At 36.8% G+C, this 23,859-nt stretch overlaps 5 protein-coding genes across 7 annotated transcripts in view; 2 read left to right on the forward strand and 3 right to left on the reverse strand.

The window, feature by feature from the left end:
* Nucleotides 1-307: 307 nt before the first annotated feature.
* Nucleotides 308-18,950, reverse strand: LOC116288492 (uncharacterized). Of its 2 annotated transcripts, none has more exons than XM_089024285.1 (6): nt 18,064-18,950; nt 4,614-4,708; nt 4,309-4,398; nt 3,429-3,515; nt 3,075-3,317; nt 308-1,823 (listed from the first exon to the last, which is right to left on the reverse strand). In XM_089024285.1, the coding sequence occupies exons 1-6, from the start codon at nt 18,809-18,811 to the stop codon at nt 1,605-1,607; spliced, it is 1,482 nt and encodes a 493-aa protein (XP_088880411.1). In that variant the 5' UTR covers nt 18,812-18,950; the 3' UTR covers nt 308-1,604. The 2 variants fall into 2 exon arrangements, with proteins under 2 accessions (XP_088880411.1, XP_088880412.1); XM_089024286.1 differs by lacking the exon at nt 18,064-18,950 and adding an exon at nt 7,215-7,854.
* On the forward strand, nt 7,889-10,029 carry LOC148905055 (uncharacterized). The gene has a single exon (XM_089024284.1). The coding sequence runs from the start codon at nt 7,961-7,963 to the stop codon at nt 9,467-9,469; it is 1,509 nt and encodes a 502-aa protein (XP_088880410.1). The 5' UTR covers nt 7,889-7,960; the 3' UTR covers nt 9,470-10,029.
* On the reverse strand, nt 9,640-12,840 carry LOC148905056 (uncharacterized). The gene has a single exon (XM_089024277.1). The coding sequence runs from the start codon at nt 12,720-12,722 to the stop codon at nt 10,026-10,028; it is 2,697 nt and encodes an 898-aa protein (XP_088880403.1). The 5' UTR covers nt 12,723-12,840; the 3' UTR covers nt 9,640-10,025.
* A 910-nt stretch (nt 18,951-19,860) lies between the features above and the next one.
* LOC116289369 (nuclease EXOG, mitochondrial) lies at nt 19,861-22,927 on the reverse strand. The gene is made up of 3 exons (XM_031696266.2): nt 22,420-22,927; nt 20,964-21,178; nt 19,861-20,746 (listed from the first exon to the last, which is right to left on the reverse strand). Exons 1-3 carry the CDS (start codon nt 22,919-22,921, stop codon nt 20,282-20,284), a joined length of 1,182 nt encoding a protein of 393 aa, XP_031552126.2. The 5' UTR covers nt 22,922-22,927; the 3' UTR covers nt 19,861-20,281.
* A 58-nt stretch (nt 22,928-22,985) lies between these two features.
* LOC116295021 (serologically defined colon cancer antigen 8) overlaps nt 22,986-23,859 on the forward strand; it is a 49,279-nt gene continuing 48,405 nt past the window's right edge. For both annotated transcript variants that reach the window (XM_089024281.1, XM_089024280.1), the window contains exons 1-3: nt 22,986-23,146; nt 23,258-23,347; nt 23,424-23,467. In XM_089024281.1, coding sequence (XP_088880407.1) covers nt 23,098-23,146; nt 23,258-23,347; nt 23,424-23,467 — 183 coding nt within the window. In that variant the 5' untranslated portion in view covers nt 22,986-23,097. The remainder of the gene's footprint in view (nt 23,147-23,257; nt 23,348-23,423; nt 23,468-23,859) is intronic.

Raw genomic sequence — 23,859 nt, forward strand, 5'->3', positions numbered from 1 at the left:
CCGTCAAACAAATGTACTAAAATAGTACCTAAAATCGTGCTAACTTAAAACAATAGAAAACAATAGCATTTGCATAAAATTGCACTATTTAGTATCATTAAAGTTTCACGGTTATATTGTTTGCACTCTAAGAGAAACCCTCAAAACTTGACTTAGCTCAGAGCTTTATTTATCAAAATAATGATAATACTTTATTTGCTCAGCAAACAGTCTCAGGTCATGAATTTATTTATCACTAGTATCTATAGTATTTTATAGTATTTATAATATGATACAGTATGTACCAGTGCACCTATATACTTATATCTATTCCACAGATATTAAAGACAACTTTAGCATAAGATTTAACTCATTTGATCTCAGAAATATAATTGCATTGATCAATATATTTTGTAATCAATAAGCAAGTCGTTTTGATATGCTTTTGCATTATTTGCTAAACAAACACAGTAGTATCCCCTGCAGCCATTTATAGTGTCCTCCCTAAAATATACTGGGAATATAGTATGAGCACAAAACACCTGCAAGGGAGAGTACAAACACATTGCCCTCCTTATAGTTTGTTTAGCAAACCAACACTCCTTGTGGACTGTGCAATATATGGATTTTTGATGAAATTTACCTTTCCAAACTTCATACTAATGAAATAGGTTATCTGGATTTGGTAACAAAATGATAGGCTCTTACATAATTTATTCCCAAATTCAGTCTTTATTTGAACTTTGAATAGGCAAAAAAGTACAGTGCACAGATTTAACTACTCTCTACCAACAAGTTTTGACAAACATCATAGTTAATAGAGGGGAATGGTTATGAAACCTATTGTTATAGGTCTTTGTTCGCTTTTGAGGTTGAACCGGTATTGACAGTGCACAATGTTTGATTTATGCTCATCCGAAATTGCAAAATAAGTAAACATAAACTTTGTCTATGGGATTGTTGTAAGGAATATTCAAATGTCTCTTATAAATCTTTAAGGATTTTGAACTAGCAGTCAAAAGAAAGATTTTTGTCTGTTCACTCAGTGATTGCCAACAATAGTAAAACAATGGTAAAACAAAGGATTGTGCAATGTCACACTTGAAAAAAGTGAACAAAGATCTATAACAATAGGTTTCATAACCATTCCCCTCTATTAACTATGCAAACACACAACACCTCATTTCACTTCAAAAACTTTACTTTGAATACTAATAAATAAAGTTTTTGAAAGAGCTATTTTTTTGGCCTTAAACATGAGATTAGTAAAATCCAGAATGTGCACTTTTAATTTAATATTTTTTATAATTTAATGTTTATTGTCATCACTGACAATCCTAATTTGCGATCACTTAATATGTACAATTTTTTGACTGTGAAGTTCCTCACCTAATGTAACAGAAACATATATGTATTATAAATTATATATACCTAAAATGATAAATAGATTGTCTAAAGAAAACCTAATCTTAACATTTCTAAATTTAATACTTTTACGAAAACAACAACAGAAGAAGTTATTTTTTTGAATATTGTGAGGCTTGAAAATGGATTAAAATTGTCATGAATTATTTGAATAGGAAAAACGTCTTCTTATTATGTTCTAAAATAAACTTTATATATATTTACATGGTATTTGGACAAAGCCAATAGTGAAGAAAACACATCACCTTCTTGTCTGAATTTCCAGGGTTATCTGGATCTTTCTGAGGAGGAAAGAGTGTAGACTCACCCTTGCAAGTGCACTCATAGTTGGGATTACCACCACTTAGGGGAATATGTACTTCCAGATTGTATTCTTTTGCTCCAATAGTAGAACAGAATGGTCCAATGATAACATAACCCTGTAGAAGGCATTAGATGAAATAAGGGTTAGAATTCTTTTAAGAATAATTCCTCAGCAAAAACCTTTCAAAAATAGATCTTTAAATTTAAAAAAAACATTATTAATTCATTGTTCCTCCTCAGATAATAGTGAACTAATCATATTGCAGCAGTTTTTCCAGGGCAATTAGTCCTACAAACAATTACGCAGTCTCTGTTTAAAATAGTACTACAGGAATTAGGAGGCATTTTCTTTAAGTCAAAGGACAGCAAATGATAGAAACAATTTATAATCAAATTTCCACAATCAGAGTTTTAAATTTTGAGATACTGTATTCTAGCTAATTTGTTGAGCTTGTGGGACATAGCAACTGTAAGTATTCTTCGTTTGCATGTGACGTCATAGAGCAAGAAAATAACAACTTAAAATTAATTATGAATGTTATAAACTCGATTCTTCAATATGTTTGAGAGAACTATGATGTGACTAAGTGTAGAAAATTTCAAATCGTTTTATTGTTTTGTTTCCGAGTTGTGCAAATCTTATTTTGTGATTGGTAGTCCTCACCTTACGCTGATAAGGTGTCTGAAAAGTCAAAGAAATAAAGATATTTTTGCCAAATCAAAAATTTTTTAGTGTTGTACAAGTTTATAAATTAGATTTGTACATGTTTGAAGTGAATATGATGAATTTTGTCATTAATTTTTTTTTTTTGAAATTTTAGCTGCCATGTTGGATGATACTAGATATCATCCAGCGAGTTTTTGCCATACATTTACACTAAAATATTGGTAACTTCGTTTGCTCATAGCTTGTTTTAGAAATTCTCTAATGCTCCAATTTTCTTCTCAGCGTTGTATTATAAGTAGCTCTACATGGTCATAAGGATTGTTTTTTGATTGGAACCAAAAAGTGCTTTAGCACCAGCAAAATACTTGTGGTTGCAAACAAAGAATAGGGAGCAGAAACATAAATTACAGAGAGGACATTCAAACTGCAAACACAATTTTTTTTTAGGTTGTTTCCTGTGAACTTTCTACTGTTTCAAACCCTATCATATGAAGTATTCAGTTCAAATACAACAAGAGATCAAAATATATCTTATTTCCAATTGATTGAAAACAGGGATAATTTTTTATTGTATACATTTTTTTAACCGACAAAAAAATTGAAGTCCTCACTGCAAAAGGGACTTGCTAAAGTCTGACTACATTTTAACCACATAAAGGATAAGAGAAATGAGAACTTTAAAACTATCGGTGAAACTTACATCTGGCTGAAGTTTATTAACTGTTACACTTGTTGCATCTCCTTGCAAGTGTGTCACTCCTTTCTCCTTGCTATAGGTGCACAGACTAAAGTTGCCTGGTCCAGGGGGCCCTTGTGAGCCATTTAGACCTTGAGCTCCTTGAGGCCCAATAGGACCTTTTGGTCCCTGAGGTCCTTGTTTACCAATGGATCCATTTATCCCAGGTAGTCCTTGTGGACCTTTCATCTTTTCAACATCTTCAATCTGAAATTTAATAAAATGAAAAGCTTTGTTACATATCTGTTCAGAGATAGTACTTATATTGTATTATGACATTTATGTGCTGCATCGTAAAGAAAGTGAATCTACATTTACCTTGATATTTAGACTACTGTTGACTGCCATAAGTTGTGATATGATTCCGTTATCAGCTGCATGAAGCTTATCGCTTGCTACAGCAAGCTATGAAAACAAAACAAAAAAATAGACAGGAAATGTTAATTTATTTTTGCAACTATTATACCAGAATGTACAGGGTAGATTTAAGGTAATTACTGTAGTTTTTCACTGCACATCCCTACTGCAGTAAATATTCAGACTTTGATATATATAACATTGAAATAATACGAATTAGTCATTAATTAGTGGCAAAACTTCTCTTTTCTGTTTTGAGGCTGCATTTCGTACTTTAGCTAGGTGCAGCATGAAAACAAACAGTAATGACCAGTGAACATGAACAAAGTTACAGCTGTCATATTGGAATTTCAACAAAGTTCTAGGTTCAGACTTTGAAATATTTTCAAAAATGTACTGCAGAAACTGCTTTGTGTCTGATATTGGGTTACAACTGATGCTGGAAAAAATTATTTTTGGAATAGTTATGACTTTATTAATAACTGTGCAAAAAATCTGATTGGCTTTACTTCTACACAATTACCTTCTTTTGTTACCATTTATTCATCTTATTTTACTAAAAATCATCCTCTCTTGTTCGCTCATTAAGTCCATAATTTGCAAAGTCAGTTCTATACTTTTGCCCAAAATTATATATCGTTTAATAGGACCATAAAAAGTTCAGATGTGGGAGTTTTCACCCCCCTTCCAACAACATGTATTGTTTTGCACCTGAATAGCAAGAAATTCTATGAAAGTACTTTATTGATAGAACTAAATCAATTCTCACCACCAAATCCAACCTCTGCTTTCAGCCCACATCAAGTCTATATACTGTACGTTTATGGATAATAAGACTCACTTTTGAATTAACATATCTTTGAAGCTCCAAGATTGAAAGAGATCCATTTGCTAGGGGAAATGGAATGTTTTCATTGGCTCTTCGCTCATTCTGAAAGAAAAAATGAATAACATTTAGGCCTGTACTTAAAAGTGTTGTATCTATATCAATATTACAATATCTAAATAATAAATCTGAACCTTCCAAAACCTCAAAGTTATATCACATTTAACTCAGTATAAATTCTTTTAGCCCACTAAAGTTTAATTATTATTTATAAATTATTTTTCATTTATTACATGTGATAAAAGATATTTACGACTTACCAATAACATCTCCATTCTACTCAGATTGGACTTTAAACTGGTGATGGCCTCTTGCAATGGTTTCACTGAAAATGACTGTCGTTGTGATGAGGTTTCTGTAAGACATTTTTACAAATAAATAAAATTACTCAGATAAGTAAAACACAGCTAAAATATGTATTTAGTGGGATTGGGTATTTGTTGAGCTACACGCTTCGAGTTACGTGCTTTTCGAGTTACCCGCTCGACCACACCCAAATTTGATGTTGTCATGCAGTGTGCACAAATCGATGTCAACAGCTAGAATATTTGCTTAAATAGTTTGATAGGATTTGCAGGCTTCTCTCATAAGTTTGAAGCAAAAGAAAAACATTTTAAGGCAAATTTCAAAAGTTTGACTGTTATTTATTCATTAGAGCATAACTCAAACTATGAAAGATCTCTTCCTGCAGTTGAGTTATGTGCCTATCGTGTAACTCAAACTCACACAACTTTCTTAATGACATCGAGATACGTGCACTGTGTGACAACGTCAAATTTAGGCATGGTCGAGTGTGTAATTCGAAAAGTGCATAACTTGAAGCGCATAACTCAAAGTGCGTAACTCAATGAATACACAATGAATACACAATGAATACACAAATGAAAAACATCTGCTCATGCTCTAAGTCAAAAATATGTAAATAGGACTTTCAATTATGCCTGATGGATTGGACTTCACAAAATACCAAAACTTAGGTGTTCATACTTGAAACTTAAGGCTAATTCTTTTATATTGTTTGTTAATTTCGTATCTTGGTCTCGCAAATGTGTTTGTATACTCAGAGAAAACAAACATTTGTTTTCTCACTCGAACTCTTCCAAATTCATTGAAAACATTCTGAAATACACACATGCACAAACGTTTTTCATTAGTGTCATATTTTGTAAGATCGGTTTTTAAGTACAATCCCTACCATAAATTCAAAATTGATTGTGTAGTCCCAGAAAATATCCATACGGAGGAAATTGAAAATTCTGGAGGCAAGGGATCAGAAAAATATTACAGAGTTTGTATGGAAGAAAATTGGAAGCTGCTGGAGGTTGGGGGGTCCATTTACAAATTCCCTCTGTGGTGGGGGTATGGATATTTTCTTGTAAGTACACAATCATGAAAAGGACAAATTTATATATATGTCTATGTAAAGTATAGAGGTTTTTAACTCCTAGAGTACAAACACTAAAAGTGTGCAACACTTTGCACTATTTAGTAGTAAGTAGTGCTAATTAAACAATAGAAAACAATAGGATTATCATAATTTAGCAGTATTTGGTGGTATTTATGTTACACACCTATAGTGTTTGTACTCTAAGATAGTAAAATAAATAAATAATAAAATAATAAAATTAGAAAGGTTAGTAGTTCCTATTTCCATCCCCCCTGGTGTATAAGACTATGCTACGATAACATATTGAATATTTTTTGTTTCACAGGTTAAGTAAAATCACTCAAACGCTTAGTTTTGTTTTTAAATTCAATGACCATCCCAACAGGAAGGCAAAGAATGCAAATTTTTTTGTCCTATTTTTCCATTGTTATTTCCAGTACTAAAAGTATGATCACTATTTATACTCATTATATATCGTATTCTCACTTTGTTCAAAGGAATGCTTTATATTTTATATACTTATTTACATTAATCTCCAACCAATTGTATAATAAATTCTAAAGCATGCTTTATGATAAGGCATTGTCGTACAATAGAAATGACAACAATGCGCCCAAACTGAATAGCTCTAGCAATTTGATACTTCTTGGGTTTAAATACACTTCCTATCATGCAGTCTCGAATATATTCTGTGCCAATCAAACCACGAGTAGTACAATCCTTCTCAGGGTGGTATTGACAAATTTTCGATTTTTTTCATCTGAAAGTGGTAGAGGCAGCTAGTATTTCCACCACGAAGCAGTGGCGTCAGTAAAGCACTCATGCATCTCAAGTTCATTCATTCTAGACGGATTTCTAGAAATGGAGAATGTTGCTAGAATTACGTAAATCGACAAGCATTTTGGTTCCATCAACAAAGCATGCTAGACTCGCACTTAACTTCCCTTGAAGACATTTTTTCCATTGAAAGGAAATGTCAACGCTGACAGTATATTAAACTATTGTGCTAAAGACTAATTCCTTTTCATCCTTCTCTATAATTTATTTCTTGTGATTATTTGTACAGTAGTCTATGGGGTACAATATTAATTATTTGAAATACATTTCTTATGAAAACTATATAAAAATCTGATATTTTTGATTAAAATTTAGGTGTGTCGCTTTCAAGCCTTGCCAACACCCACAACCAGATTTTTAAAAATTATATAAGCTTACTACTTCTCTTTACTAATAAATATTTGATAATTTGAAAATCAAAAGACATCAGCCGAATTTTATTTAAAAATCGACACCCTAGGTAATGTTTCACTTCACTGGCGTTTCCATACGATTGAAATGAATGAGAAGCAGATAGATATACAGTAATATATCCGAGTAGTGGTACCTTTATATTCGATCTGAAATGTCTTGAAAGAAACGGGAAGTTGTAAGCCTAAAACAAACATGGTGTGCTTCCAAAACCGCGTGGTCTTACCTTTGCTGTCTGTTGTACCGTTCCCACAATGGCATTTCGGTCCAACCATACCAGCAATCATCAATATAACTAACACAGTCGCAGTCAACGATAGCAATAAAACAAGATATAATATAACTCGATGGCACAAAGGTTCTCGTCGGGGATATGTGTAGCCCGTGTCGGAGTCGTCTGACGATCGAGACATAGACCGTACTCCACGTTTGACTTTGTTCGAAGATTGTAATGGTATAGACATTTCGTATAAGTCATTCGTCTTTTTCCTTGGTCCAACATGTTCCCTAGTTAGTGATTGTTGTGCCAAGCGAGCGGGATCCTCATAGTGATGATTATTTGAAGTGTCTTGGTTTTCTTCGTTAGTATACATCGGCGTTAGTAGCCTTTGACTGGATCTACTACTCGGATTTGGCACGAACTGTACTTCAGGTCTATTGATCCCATAGGAGAAACATTCTTGTTCGATAATAGCCGAATCTCGATTCATTTTCCTCAGATCAAACAGCGATTTGTTTTCGTACTCGCGTCTTTTCAATAATACTACAGATCGTGCCACCAGTCAAGAGTTCAGTAGTTTTACACCAGACGTCGCGCGAAAATCCAGGTAATGTGATTGGATGCTGAGTGTGTTACGATAACCGTCAATAGATCGTTTTCACGCACGTGACCAAATCACTTGACAACCGTTGCTAGCCGCCATATTGGTGTACCAAAAGTGTAAACAAACCAAGAGCGTCTTGAGTGTGAAGATGGTTTTATGTATGATTGTTGGCTGCGCATCGAAAAGTGGAAGAGATAAAGGAGTTTATTTTGCAAGAGTACCTTCTATCGTTACTAGTCAAGGGGAAGAAGCTAAATATTTGTCAGAAGAAAGGCGATCGAGGTGGATCACAGCTATAAGCCGAGATGATCTGACGGAGGCGATTATCGAGAATGATCGAGTATGTGGCAAACACTTCGTAAGTGGAAGGGCTGCGAAACCTTGGGATAAATACAACATAGACTGGGTTCCAACTCTTCAATTGGGACACAAGAAAAAGCAGCGTTCAAATCTGGAAACAGCGGCAAAGAGAAGCGAGAGAGCGAGAAATCGCGAGCAAAAGAGGTCTTTGCCGTTTGACACTGAACACACTAGTGACGAAGAGCTGTTGGCAAAGCGAAAGAAACTGAATGAACCAGGTACTGAAGTTTTGAATATTGACTTCTGTACACCAGAAGAAGATGATTCAGAACAAAAGGATGCCGCCACTCAGACAGAGGAAGCAAAAATCTCCCAAGCAGGTACACAAACCGATGAGTTTGAATATCTTTTCGAGTCTCTTAAGCTGGACGATAATAAGCCATTTGACTGTTATGACTTTGAAAATAATGATGACAAAGTCTCCTTCTACACTGGATTACCCTCTTTTGATATATTAAACACAGTTTTTAAACACGTTTCACCACACGTAAGCCGAAGGACTCAAAGCCTGACACAGTTTCAAGAATTTGCCATGACACTGATGAAACTCAAACTTAACATGCCATTTCAAGATCTAAGCTATCGATTTTCGGTGTCTTTATCTACAGTCTCAAGAATTTTTTCTTCCTGGATGGTAGCTTTGGATATAAGATTACAACCATTAATCCACTGGCCAGAAAGGGAAGATTTGCACCGTACCATGCCCCAAAGTTTTCACTTTTCCTTTGGTAACAAAACCACTGTTATCATTGACTGTTTTGAGGTCTTTATTAACAGACCTTCAAACCTTTATGCCCGTGCACAAACTTTTTCTTCTTATAAGCACCACAATACAGTGAAAATACTCATTGGCATTTCACCACAAGGAAGTATCTCCTTTGTTTCAAAAGCCTGGGGAGGAAGAACTTCTGACAAGTTCCTGACAGAGAACTGTGGTTTAATGAAGATGCTAGTACCTGGAGATCTAGTCCTTGCAGACAGAGGCTTCACTATTCAAGAAAGCCTAATGTTTCACCGTGCACAGCTTGCCATCCCTGCGTTCACCAGGGGAAAAGACCAACTTGATCCTGTTGATGTGGAGCAAACACGTGGCATTGCTAATGTACGTATTCATGTGGAGAGAGTCATTGGACTTCTTCGGCGAAAGTACACAATATTTTCTGGCATTCTACCCATAGATTTCCTTCAGTGCAACCCTAATGATTCCAACGAAGATTCAAAACCAATGATTGACCGTATAATTAATGTATGTGCTGCTCTTGTAAACTTGTGCCCTGGAATAGTTGCATTTGATTGATTAAAACCAGAGAAATACATTGTGAGCCATTGTTCTTAGACAATGTAACATGTTTTGAATGAGAATTGGGGCTCACAATCATTTCTCTGTAAATTAATGCAGCAAATGTTACTATTACCCCTGATGCATTACTACACATAATACTTTTTAAAATGTTAACATACAGCGTGTTTCAGTTGAGTATGGAGGGCTGAGTTTTATTGAAAATTTTATCAATATGTTTTCGTGGGATAAAACTAATGTGGTCAAGCTAAGGCGGATCACTGAAGTTGTGATGGAAATGTGAAATACATGTAGGCATGGGAAAGTTTGAATTAGGCATGCACACTTTCATCGCAACTCCAACACAATCTATCTTTAGAAATCTTTGTATATGATTAAGTATCATGACATGTACATATGCTTTTTTGAAATTTTCTAATAGCATGAACACTAACTTTTTTAGGTCATTGTATTTCATAATTAACTCTTATAGTTAAACCTTTAGAGATAAATGTCTCATGAAATTAAAGAAATAGGCAATAATTTTTATTCCAAAATAAATGCCTCAAGAAGTTCAAGTGGTAGGGAAAAGTGTCAAATGACCAGCTTTAAGACAACTCGGCAAATGTGGCCGCATCCTTGGAATGATGAACTTCACAACTGGAGTTTTACCATAGGCTAGGCATGTGGCATATGCAATGGCAAACACACCACAATCACTCCCATTTTGCTGTTGTTGCACAGGTATATGAGTGATATTCTTGAAATTTGGACCAAGCAAATTCTTCGTGAGCTCGATTATCTCTTGCGAAATTGGTGATGTCATGCTGTCTAACAGGTTAACATACCCAGGAAGACAGCCAATAGATGTTAAGCATGCCCAGTGATTGTTATTCAAATGCACTATCTGAATGAAATCACCAGTAACAACACTGAACTGTCTGACAGGACCAAGGGTTGGTCTTTGGAAACCACTTACATTGCTGTTGACTTTCATAAGCAGTACATGTGCTTCTTGGATCACAGAACAGTCTAACCATCCTGTTGGAGATGCAATAAGGTCAAACTCTGACTGTGTAAGCTTTCCAAGTGGCTTTTGTTTGTCACTGACACTGCTGTTGGTTCCTTGGATTTGTTTGACAAACTTGACACTTCCACTTCCTTTTTTCTTATTAGATTGTGCTTGATTCTTTTTACAATCTGGGCATAACCATGTGGAATTAGCATTGTTTGGCATACGTTTAAGGCTTAAACAGGCCAAGTGAAAAAATGTTCCATTTTTGCACACAGGGTTATGGCACTCAATAAGCTTATCTGTATTCTTTGCCTTGCTCTTGCATATACAGATATCATCCAGGGCCAAGGCTTTAGAAGATGCTATTTTTTTCTTGCTTGATTGGGACTTGCCTTTAGAGTTTTTGAATTCAGGTAACAATCTGCAATTTGGGCAGTACCATGTTTTGGGTGTGGTTGTCAGTCCCAAGCATGAAAGATGAAATGTACTGATTGGGCACATGGGGTTGGCACAACAGACACATGATCTATCTTGGGCAGTTCTACAAAAGCAAATAGCCCCACTTGCTGTTGGCTCACTTCTTTTTGAAGTATGCCTTCTAGTGGACCATTTTCCAAGCACTTCAGGTAAGACACAGGTTCTCCAAAAAGTGGTGAGCTTTGGCAATGCAATTTCCCAGTGTTCTTTGTCTGGGAATATTCTCGGCTGGACAAGTGTCGTACTCCCATCATCTCCAAATGCACATACAACAAAGTCACAGTAATCTTTGTGTAAAGTAAACAGCTGCTGCTGGACTTGATAGTAATACTGGTGATCATGCTTAAGGGTAAACATTTCATTGTTATCTTTTAGTAGACAACATGATGACTTTGATAGATAGCTATTAAAGTCACAGTCCTCAATGCAAAAAGGGCATTTCACCTCCCCACATCCTTCTCCACAACAGTCGCAAGAACATAAGAAGTCAGGTGTCGCATGTATATATGGATAAGCTTCATTGATAAACAGACCACACTTCTGAACCTTGAAATTGGTGTGCTTCCCTTTCATTATTTGTTCATAGGCCTTGATAGCATCTTCCTCATGTTTACAACCATGAACAGTGGCTTTAGTGGTAAACTTGGCTAGCTCTGGGTAACAAATTGATTGTATTAGAGACAGGGAGGGCAAAGCAGGATCTGAGTGGCATGCAGCCTTACTTTGAGAAGCTCCAATTCTTCCAGCTCTGTGTTTGAAAAAGTTATGTCCTTTTGACTGTTTTAAGGTATCTCTCTCAATTTGTTCTATGTGATTTTTTGAAATTTCAATCTTTATGCCTTGACAGACCTTTATAAGCTCTGGATATGATAGATCTAAGTATTCCTTTTTACAAAGATCATTTACTGTTGGAACAGATCTGCTTTTCAGCACAAAGCTACTTGAGTATGGAGAAATCAAGCTTAGAACCACGGCCTTGTTTTGACTCTTGTTGATTTCCGCGTAGAAAGCATCCATTTCCGGTTCTGTAGGAGCTTTGCATTCTTTTGAAGAAGACTTTAATGTTCCTAAAACTTGTGTTGACTTGCTTTGACTGGGAATATCGTTATGATAATCGATTTTTTTCTCTAAGTCCGTCTTCATTTTTCGTGCAGAAGTAAAATTGATATCTCGTACTCTAGCATAATCAACTTGTTTCACGTAGGTTGGCAAAATCCACGTGCACTTTACTTGGGTACAGGATAACTTGCCGTTTATTTTCGTCCAGGCTTCTAGGTAAAATAGTACGCTAGCTACGTGAGAACACGACTCACCAAGACCAGCTTTACAACCTAAACAGTGACAAGAAATTATGTTCCCCTGTTTTTCTGTGATTATCCATACTGGGATCAGAGCATCGTTCATTCGCTGAGAATGTCTCACCTTCGCGACAACAACAAACTTGTCAGAAATGATGTGGCCTTCTACGCTTGCAATAAATCCGGAGACCATCTGATTATAAGCTTCCAGACTACGAAAAGCTTTAAACTGTTGGTTTGTGTAGAAACTTGTTTCTAGGACGAGATAAAATAGCAGATCTGTAGATTCTACTGGAGGTAAACAGTCCGGCTCAAAAAGGTTGCTGTCAACTAACACGGGGTCGATTCCAATCGACGAAATTTTATCAAGATAACGCCGTTTCACTCGAGTTTCCAGCTTCTTGGCATACTCAGATAGAGGTATTGAAGATAAATTTTCGCCAAACTCTTTTTTTTCCTTATCGCCGGCAACATATTCCATATTATTCAGAGCACTTCGCTAGTCATGGCATGATTGTTACACACATGTTTTTGCATAGTCACGCTATCGAGGTACACCAATATGGCGACCGGAAATTGATGACGACACGTGAAAACGATCTATGAGAGCAAGGTAGGCAAGGAAACAAAAACAAACAATCAAAAGACAAAAGACAAAAGAAAAGGTTAGTTGAAAATAAAGCGTTCATTAATCCCGTTGGGACTAAGCGCATTTCTTTGGTCTTGCGACAATCATTGTTGCCGTTAAGCAAAGGTGCAAATTTGGTTTCTTTTCAATAAAACCAAGTCGCGCGACTTGTAGACCACTTGTAATGAATTACAAAACCGCCTGCTTTGACGAACAGTAAGACACGTTAGTCACAAGCTTCAAGTCCCGCCTGGTGTTACAATTCGGGTCTTGTCAAGCAGGTAGGTGACAAACTACAGCAAGCACTTGTATTCTTTTTCATTATATTTTTGATCCTTCTTCGCTACTGTGTCAGATTAGTGACTTCGATATATACTTATTTCAACAAAGTTAGTCACCAAAAACCTAGAAAGCTAAGATCACTGAGGATCATGGGAGACAATTCATTTCAAACAAGTAAAGCTTAAGAGTGACTGTCGGTAACGATCAAGCAAAATTCAAAATCCGTGGCAAACTTCGAAAAATCGATTTCGCTCATACTTTCAAGTTAGTTAGGGTAATGTATCCTAAGAATCGCTGTATAGTTGGTTTGATCAAATAACGCTTTATTATGGAGAAAAATGGAATTTTTCAAACACTCCCGAAAACGCCGTTCGCGACAGTAAATTTTGACTTAAATTTCGCGGCTGCTGGACAAAAAATAAGCAATACTGGGAATTAAAACAACCCATATTCTTGAAGAACAATCTATTGAGTACGATATGCGTGACTTTGGGATCAATTGTACAATTTTAAGATAACAAAATAATTTTATTCGCTAGACGTGTGTTTAGAGTATCAAAAAATAGGTCTTACAAAAATATTCATTCTGAATATGCTTAACCTCTCAGTCGCGTGAAACTTCGCTGGTTGATTATTCAGATGTTGGTCTTTCTAGTGATGTAAAGAAATCTTTGGGCAAATGATTGTGTGTCACGCAGTATGTCTTCAAACTTTGGTCAAATTACTCATTTCTGACCTCTGGCCGCTTTCTATAACAGACAAGATACTAGTGTTTATAAGTAAAATATAAACTCAAAAACAAGCCTAAAACACTTTTATAGCCTTAGATAATGTAGCTGTTTAAGAATTCTTACCTGGCAAACTCTGAAACCTGGATTTTTATGAATGGTTTTAGACACAACATCGATCTGGTTTCTTTCATTACCGACTCGAACTTGTCAACGGCCGAGTGCCACAGGGAGCCCAACCTTTCTTGTTGTGGTGCAAAACACAGGAAACCCAGATTGATTAAAAAATCGTTTTAATTTGTTTTAATGATGATGCAAACACACACAATAAAAAATTTCACAACTATTCCAGTAAAACTTACTGAATTACATGATAATCTATAATATGAATGACTAATAAAGTGGGGAAAAACCTGCAGTAGAACCTTACTAATCAGTGGTAACAGTTCTAAATTGATTCTAAAGAAGTTGAACCGTATACACTACATGCAATTTTTCTGCTCGGCATGTCATCATAAATGATCACCGGCCTCTAAGGTTCATAATTAGTACCGAACAAATGTATGTGACATAGGCACCCACGACTGATTCGTCAAAAGAGGAATGTCAAAACCTAACCCTCGTGCACGTGTTCACAAAAGCAACCAGGATAGCTTGTTTGTGATAGCAGTTATAGTTGACGTCATTCTCCAGTTGAGACGTGCAATGCCAGACCTGAAATCCGCCAGCTTTAGACAAGATAACGCTGCCTGTTATCACAGCTCCGTAACCATACTTGGAGTTCAAAACCTCGCCAGGAAGCACAAAGTGAACGTCGCATGGATTTTTCAGGTCCTCAAGGAGGCAAAAGTCCTTGCGATCGCAAAGCTGCTGTACTGAAGAATCACATGCACACTTATCTAAACTCTGGAAATGACATCACGAGCGCAGTACAGATGAAAACCGCTATGGAATCACATGGTGGCGTACGTGGTCTAAGTGTAGCACTGTGTGGTTTATAGATTCCCGGGACATATCCCACAGAGAAATGGGAAGGCGTAAGCCTTGACAATGATGTTATCTTCAAAAAGCGTAACATTGTGGTTTGGAGAGCATACGGCGTTGGAAAAGGAAAAAAGATACCCAACACGAAATTTGAAACAACGAAGACATCGTCAGCTCTAGCCTTACCCACCCTTAGGAAGATGGAGTATTCTGATGACCAGGTTCCAGATTTCTGCGATGTCATACCTAGACAAAGTAGGACATATAAACCAAAGACCACTACAGATTCCCGCAAGGAAAACAGCGATACCGATGATGACACGCTGTTCACCTGTTCCGAAGAAGGATGCGTAAAAACTTTCCAAAGATTTTCATGTTCTGCATCTACTCCAATAAAATCGTGGGTGCCTCTGTCACATACATTTGTTCGGTACTAATTATGAACCTTAGAGGTCGGTGATCATTTATGATGACATGCCGAGCAGAAAAATTGCATGTAGTGTATACGGTTCAACTTCTTTAGAATCAATTTAGAACTGTTACCACTGATTAGTAAGGTTCTACTGCAGGTTTTCCCCACTTTATTAGTCATTCATATTATAGATTATCATGTGATTCAGTAAGTTTTACTGGAATAGTTGTGAAATTTTTTATTGTGTGTGTTTGCATCATCATTAAAACAAATTAAAACGATTTTTTAATCAATCTGGGTTTCCTGTGTTTTGCACCACAACAAGAAAGGTTGGGCTCCCTGTGGCACTCGGCCGTTGACAAGTTCGAGTCGGTAATGAAAGAAACCAGATCGATGTTGTGTCTAAAACCATTCATAAAAATCCAGGTTTCAGAGTTTGCCAGGTAAGAATTCTTAAACAGCTACATTATCTAAGGCTATAAAAGTGTTTTAGGCTTGTTTTTGAGTTTATATTTTACTTATAAACACTAGTATCTTGTCTGTTATAGAAAGCGGCCAGAGGTCAGAAATGAGTAATTTGACCAAAGTTTGAAGACATACTGCGTGACACACAATCATTTGCCCAAAGATTTCTTTACATCACTAGAAAGACCAACATCTGAATAATCAACCAGCGAAGTTTCACGCGACTGAGAGGTTAAGCATATTCAGAATGAATATTTTTGTAAGACCTATTTTTTGATACTCTAAACACACGTCTAGCGAATAAAATTATTTTGTTATCTTAAAATTGTACAATTGATCCCAAAGTCACGCATATCGTACTCAATAGATTGTTCTTCAAGAATATGGGTTGTTTTAATTCCCAGTATTGCTTATTTTTTGTCCAGCAGCCGCGAAATTTAAGTCAAAATTTACTGTCGCGAACGGCGTTTTCGGGAGTGTTTGAAAAATTCCATTTTTCTCCATAATAAAGCGTTATTTGATCAAACCAACTATACAGCGATTCTTAGGATACATTACCCTAACTAACTTGAAAGTATGAGCGAAATCGATTTTTCGAAGTTTGCCACGTTTTGCTCGATGGTTACAGACAGTCACTCTTAAATAAGATGTTCAAGTCCATCAACAGTTATCAAATCGGTTGAAACATGTAAAATGTATCTACCCCATAATCCTTGTCGGCCTCAGCTTTATAGCTTTTCAGGTGACTAACTTTATTGTAATAAGTATATACTTCGTCTCAAGTATTCAATTATACGGAACCTTGATTTTTTCGAGAGTCTCAATCTCCCGCGGCTACAGGTTGTTGTCAGTGTTCATGAGAATGCGCTCCACGCGGCCGTCTTGCCGAAAGATAAGCTAAAATAGCTGTAAACGTCCATCAACACTTTAGAAAACTAATAGCCATCTGTCCATTTCAACCTTTTTTCTTTTTGCTTGTTTCCGGCTTTCATTTTTATTTTTAACAAAAATCCAAAATAAATTAGTTTAATTGACGTCTAAGAGGTTACGCTTCCTCACCCCTTCAGCTGAAACTTTACCAGGGAAGCAGGCTTTTAGAACGTCGCCTAAAAGTTAGTGCAGCTTTATACTTTTGATAAAAGTCTTATCTCACTTATCTCTAAAATCTCAGTTAACTATCCAACATATAATAGCACCACTTTCCATACTGACTGGTCAATTAAACAAAAAGCATTAAACCGAGATTTCAAGGTTTAAATGCGAATATCCCTTTAAAACTATCTTACATTCTAAACGTAGTTCTTTGTGTTTGACTATTCTTCATGTTTTAAATAACCTACCAATACAGCAGCTTTTATCCCTCCCCCCTGTGGGGAAATCGTTTTTAGTCATGATCACCTTAAGGGGTTAGGGGTGAGAGCGCAGTACACAGTCTAGTATGGCCAATATATACAATTGGCCAAGAAATTAGTAGTTAACTGAAAATCGGCTACCTCCATTCACACCCCAAAGCTATATTGCCGCTATTCTTGGCAAAATTGCAGGGTAGAAGGGTAGACTGTTTTTATCTAGCTACGATGTTCCTATTTTCAATCCCTGCCTCTCCCTTGAGAATTTGTTTTCCTATATATATGTATGTACCCCTTTAAAACATAGGCTTATGTGTTTGAATCCATGGTTCCACTCCCCCTAGTTACCGTTCAGCTCTATCCCACAAGCTCAACAAATGGGACAAATCCACTTGGACGAAATGTTTTGCCCATTTAAGACCACGTGTCACTCCCTTGAGAATAAGATTCTTTGTTTGAGGTGTATCCATATTCGTGCTTAACCGTCAAACAAAGAAATAATACTCTAGGGAATGACACGTGGTCTGAAATGGGAAAACAGTGGAGAAGCCGTGTATTATCTACAATATTTCATAGAAATTTAAACCATGATAGCGAAAAATTGATCATAAATTGTTTCTATTGGTTATTGCCCTGTTGCAAGAAAATTGCCTCAAATCCTTGTCGTACTTCTTAAAACAGATACTGCGTAGTTTTTTGTGGGACAAGATTTTAATTCCACTGGGAAAACTGCTGGAACGGTAATTGGTTCGCTGTTGTCTGAGGGGAAACCATGAATTGGCAGAGTCTGATAATGCCGCTGACCTAAAGTTCTGTTGTCTACTCATTTGAATATGAGATTTTTCAGTATTATATGACGTTAGGGGAAAAATGATAAATTTTGGTAGGATTTGGGTGACGGGGAGTGGGGGGGGGAGTGATGAAAGATGCAGAAAAAGAAAGGTTTACTCGGATGAATAAAGTCGTATACTAACCTTTGGTCTGCGCCTGGTCATTGGTCTCTCTTAAATGTCCTGTCATTACCATAATAAGAAGAAAGAAGCATAGAAGACAAAGTATTGCAATCACAAACAAGCACAGTTTGATCATTCGATTTTCTCGCAGACAGCCACACCTAGAGCCTTCATCAGTACTTTGACTTGGTGTTCTTTGCTTTTTCTGTAAAGAAGGCTCGTATAGATTGTTAGTCTTATGCCTTGCCATCGAATGTCTTGGAACATTATCCAGTTCAGAAACGGCTTGATAGATTTCCCCCGATGGGGCATAGTCCTTTGGTTTCTTAGGGCTAGGTAGATAAGCATATTGATGACCTGGGTTCTCGCTGACTTCTTCATATCTTTGATTTAATAATCCCCTATTAGTGATTCCCGATGGATCAACTTCGGCCTCCGCTTCATCTACCGCGTATGGATTCACAATTCTACTCCCGTGAGCGTCGTTTTTTCGACCCACTATAATTAATGGTCGAGGAAGGCTTGGTACTATATGACTATAATCCGACAAATCTTGATGGACAACATTTCCATCGACTGGTGTCTCATATGCCATATTCTGATCGTACTTCAATCGCGAATTGTTCGGCTTGTTTTTGCCTTGATCATCTTGCTCAACTATATCTTGCATGTCAATTTCATCATGAGCTGGATTATCAAAACCAGAGTCGATAGCGTATGGATTCAGCGAATGGTTATCCTTTGAGGTCCGTCTATTAAATAAAGACATGACTGACTGTATTACTCGACAAGAGGAATAATTTCGCTACTAGACCAACTTGATCCCGAAACTAATTTGAATTTGCATTTGACTCGTACTAGCATTCATGTTATCCTACGATTGACTGACCATGCAAGACAGGCTATTATACCTAGAATACTTTAGCTTGAAATAGCACTACGTCAGTCAATGGGCGGTCATGCTAGTATTCATGTGTGTATTGGCCCTTTTGGACTTATTAGATATTATCATTAGTTACCAACCATGATCACCCTGCACAAATCATATAAGTCATTAAATGAAAACAAAATCAAGTTAAAGAAAACAATGCATAATTCTCGAGAGGAATTAACAGCCCAAGAGATTAAGAAATGCAAAGAAAGTAAAGCCCAAAAGTGCCGCGAAACATGCATGTTTTGCCTCGTTCTTGAAAACGCGTAGGAACTGAGCATGATAATTCCGCTTTAGGGTCATTAGGGTCACACACGTAATTCCGCTTTAGGGTCACACTGACCCTTTCAAGGCAAGTTTCAGTACAAAACCAATTACATATTTATAAATTTCAAAGACTTAGGGAAACAATAAGAAGTTTTTTCTTCTGAGATATCCATATGCATGGCTACCGTCTCCACTACAGCTAATGATCAGAATCTAAATCAAAAAGTAGTGGAAATGCATAAACGACGTGACACTCGAAAGCAGATGAAAGTCGTATGACATCATCCGATAATGGAATATTTGCATTACACAAGTTTGCACACCTTTATTACATCATGAACAAGGTAAATACTGATACAATCGCAGTCTTGACCTTTGACGAAGGTCTTGTAAATACCATATTTCCTCTTCTTATGTGTACCTTGTAATAGGATCACATCTTGCAAATTTGTGAAGGACGACCCCGACTAGGAGCTTATTAGGGGGGGGCAGCGCTTAGCGCTTATTAGAGGCTTTTAGAGGCTGGAGCATTGTTTAATTTTTGGCGCCTCAGACTTGGGGTTATTAAAAGGAGGGGTCAAGTCTTTGGAGGCTGGGGACTTAATAGAGGCAATACGGTATATTTTTATTCAAATTTATTATACGCTGTTTAGATACCATTAGTTGTTATCCTTGTACGTATTGTCGTTACGCCATTGCATTTTATGCTAGTCGTTTTATACTACTAGTTGTATGTCCTAGTCAGCACTATAAACGGAAGCAACTTTCTACGTGCCCTCTCTGGCTGAATTGTTTTTTGTTTTTTCTCTAAAGGACCATGTAAATTACTAATATATTACAAATAGGGAATTGTGTTCATCAGTTGTAAGCAAAGCTAACTTTACTTGACATGTCATACGACTAATCAACAATATTATGGGACGAGAGGGAGGGGTAAAGTTATTATTTTGGGAACCTCAGTTGGAGAAGAGAGTGCTCCGTTCCCAGATCTAGACCTTCTTTTCCTTGACCACGGTTGCTTTTCATTCCTCATCATCAGTGTCAAGCACTTGCTCTTTTATCTTCATCATCACTGGAAACAGCAGTCTCGAGCTCTGCCTTTGTCAACTCTTTTATCTTCTCTTCATAAATTGCCAAGGATTTATCATCTGTAATACCTCTTTCTTTTGTGTCTTTCCAGAGTTTTTCCAGTTGTTCAAGAGTCTTACAACGTCGAAGATTACTGCCAAGAAATATACGGTCCATGAATTCTTTGGAAAGTATTTTGCATCCATCGACCTGGCATAGGTTGCCTGCACTTGAGATTAAATTATCGGAGAAAAACGAAATCCCAGATTCCTTGGTTAGAGTGTTTATAGGAACCTCGAATTCATGCAGTTGACGATCGTCGCTGATTGGTTGATTAGGGACGACGAAGGCGCCAAGAAGAGGAGGACTGTCTTTTCTGTCTGCTAAAATGACCTTGAATAAGTGGGTTGGTACAGCAACTTCGCTATCACCGATCACCTAAGAACAAGGCATATGTCGCTGAGCTTTCCCCCTTCAATTTAAGTAAGAGAGGCGGGCAAAGAAGGAAAAGCATTGAAGAGCAGAGACGGGACAAAGGGAAAGGAGAAGAGAAAGAGGGAGGAGAGGCAGGAGGCGAGGATAGGAAAGAAGAAAATACTGAAGAGAGATATAGAAGGGAAAGGATTCTTAAAACAAATTTATACTGAGCTCTTACCTCATATTTCACTACTTTGCTACCATTTTCCAAGTCGAAAGATGGTAGAAATAGAGGTCCTGATAGAACATACACATCAGAATAGCGCTTCGTAAGGCCTCGACAGTAACTTTCGAGTCGAAACCAAAATTTAACGTTATTGTTGGAGTTTTGAGGTACAATATTAGACAAGAGAAATGATTCATTCATGGCATCTTGACTGTACTTGTTGTCAGCTGCAATGTAAAAAAATACAATACTTTTGCAGTGAATTACGTAGCAAAAGACCTATAAGCCTTTCCAGAGTTGTAGAAATGAGTTGCATTATGCATACTGCTATTTTGGTGGACGCTTCATCAGTCGCATGGGCGGATCCAGGGGAGGGGGGCAGGAGGTGCGAACCCTTCCTCGTTCCACTTTGTGCCCCTACTTCGAAGATAACCAGTACTGTTTTTTCCCTTTAATTCTAAGGGGTGCACCCTTCCCTGGGTTAACTTTGTGCACAGCACCCCTCCCTGGATACATACATACATACATACATACATATTTTATTGTACCAAAAAGTAAAATAGAACTAATACAATGTGTATATAACGAATTATAAGGTACAGGCTATCTGCAATAACCATGAGGCTAACCTAGGCAGACAGCTTGACATGAAAAATAATTGCAAATTTGGTACAGGAAGAGAATGAGTAAAATTATATAGTGCAAGAAAAAAAGAAAAAGAAATTACTTTAAAAAAAAAAACTAAATATAAGTTAGTAATCAATACTGACAAATACAATAAGAAAAAAAAAACAAAAAAGAAAATTAGACAAATAGGAAATGGATCAGTTCATTTTAGATTGTTACAATAAATAGAAAAAAGAAAATTTTTAGTAATTAACAAAATTTTGATCTATTAAGATTATCATTTCATAAGTTGGTATAGATATAAACACTCAAATTCTTCTAACTTTGAGACTTTCGCTTTAAGTTCGCGAAGGTCGCTAATTATTGGGCTTAATTTCTCATCAAGTAACTTAGAAAATGTGTTTATAGATTCTTGATCCATCAGAAAAGTAATTAAACAAAAAAAAGCTAAAGAAAATATCAAATTTAGAAAACCAAAACACTAAATTTGAAGAGCGCGGGAATCGACATCCTCCTTCCTCGACCGCTGACCAGTGATAAAATCCTGGATCCGCCCCTGAGTCGGTTGACATTTTATGCATCAAGAATCGAAAGTAATTTGAAAATTGATGCTTCACTATGAGCAAGTGAAAAAGACGCTATACAAGTCAGTATTATAAAGAAGATGATTAAGCGCGTCCTTCAATTCCGTAAAGGCTAAGTATCAGTCATGCAATGAATAACGACTTACTCCAGCCTGCACTAAACGAAAGGGGTACCAATTTCAATAATTTCTCACACTCTCTTTCATTCGTTCGATTTCCCCTTTCTTCCAATACCCTACCCCTTCCCTCTTCCTCACCAGCTGGCGCCATGTGTCCTCTATTCCATCCACTTCTCAGATAGTCTTTATTATGAGCTTGAAACACAGCTGGAAGACTCAGATCCTCAGTAAAGTTCGCCTGATCTCGATCAGCTGTTCCCTTCAGCTTATCTCGTGTCAGATGCTCAGCTACCCAAATCGGGATCTTTTTGGCTTGATCATAACAAACCCAGTGATTTAGGTACTTGAGTAACATCACCGGACTATGTGGCGCTCCGTATTTACAAAATTCGTTCGCAGGCGAAGAATCGACCAAATCTCTTTCCTCATTCAAATCAATCGTACGAAACGCCTTCCCTGATTTCAAGTTCTCGTTTTTCTCGATAATTTTCTCGATTTCCTCCTGATTTCCTGAGCTGTCATCTTTAGTCTTCCCTGTCGTCTCGTAGTATATTTTCGTCAACCCAGCGCCTACTAAGACACCCACAAAAACGTTTTTTAAACCTGGAAACTTTGCACGAATCGCTTTTAATGTTGCCATCTTGGATCAGAAACGTCGAGAGAGAATGGGAACTAAATTACCGCTGATCCATTTGCGCGCGTTTTTTTATAATTTTCAAAGAAGGAAGTTTTGTGTTTGTTGTTGTGATTTTAATCCCAATTTTCTCCCCTTCTCGCTACCCTGGGGTTAAGATAAGCTAGGTTTTTAGTAGTGGAATGGTTGATCTAGATGATTCAGTTACGAATAATCGAAAAACTGTTCATAGTGAGTGTAGATTTTCTACTTAACCTCGTTCAAATCACTGCTTGTCAAGTGACGCTTTGCAGTGTATGACTTGGTATAAAACTAAACAGTTTTTCCCTTTTTCTATTGCAGATAAAGCATCAGAAAGCCTTGATTATCTGCGTTATGCACTTGATTCACCGGTGAGCTCGCCAACAAACGACGACAGCTACTCTAAAGCAGGTAGATAAAACATTAATGCGAACAAATCTACAAGCTACATTTAATGATTTTAAAACGATCTTATTTTGTATTTTAGTTTCTCGCCTTAAACATCTTCTTCACAGATACAACCATTATCAGGTAAAATATTTGTATTCTGCTTTAATTTTTATTTGCTTTTTGATATTATGAATTTTAATACTTTTTTTTGCTTAGTGAAAGTTTCATTGTTAATGATTGATTGACAGCTCAATCTTTAAGTTCAGGGTGTTTGACATGGATTGATTCCGACATATGATAATTGCTATAAAACGTATTTTGGGCAGCCAGGGCAATTTCAGGCAAATGGCTTTGTTGTAATTTTTAATTTTTGCTCAAAATTACCTTCCTGTTAAGGTCGCCAGCAATAGACCTCCTTTGGCTCCTGCATAATGTTTTCCCATTTCAGACCACTTGTCATTCTCTTGAGAATAAGATTCTTTGTTTGAGTTGTATCCGTATTCATGTGTTTTTCTCATTTGCAACTGTGGGGA

Source organism: Actinia tenebrosa, unplaced genomic scaffold, assembly GCF_029948245.1.
Source record: "Actinia tenebrosa isolate PJP-AT-01 unplaced genomic scaffold, QUT_ActTen_1.0 PGA_scaffold8__29_contigs__length_14323225, whole genome shotgun sequence".
NCBI classification, from domain to species: Eukaryota; Metazoa; Cnidaria; class Anthozoa; order Actiniaria; family Actiniidae; genus Actinia; species Actinia tenebrosa.

Coding starts and splice junctions, on each gene's coding strand:
- LOC148905056 (XM_089024277.1), bottom strand. CDS start 12,722: ATGGAATATGTTGCCGGCGATAAGGAAAAAAAAGAGTTTGGCGAAAAT.
- LOC116288492 (XM_089024285.1), bottom strand. CDS start 18,811: ATGTCTTTATTTAATAGACGGACCTCAAAGGATAACCATTCGCTGAAT. Junction 4,709..18,063: donor TGACCAGGCGCAGACCAAAG/GTTAGTATACGA, acceptor AATGTCTTACAG/AAACCTCATCACAACGACAG. Junction 1,824..3,074: donor TTAATAAACTTCAGCCAGAT/GTAAGTTTCACC, acceptor TGCCTTCTACAG/GGTTATGTTATCATTGGACC.
- LOC116289369 (XM_031696266.2), bottom strand. CDS start 22,921: ATGGCAACATTAAAAGCGATTCGTGCAAAGTTTCCAGGTTTAAAAAAC. Junction 21,179..22,419: donor AGGACACATGGCGCCAGCTG/GTGAGGAAGAGG, acceptor TTTACATTGCAG/CTGACAACAAGTACAGTCAA. Junction 20,747..20,963: donor GCAAAGTAGTGAAATATGAG/GTAAGAGCTCAG, acceptor CCTTGTTCTTAG/GTGATCGGTGATAGCGAAGT.
- LOC148905055 (XM_089024284.1), top strand. CDS start 7,961: ATGGTTTTATGTATGATTGTTGGCTGCGCATCGAAAAGTGGAAGAGAT.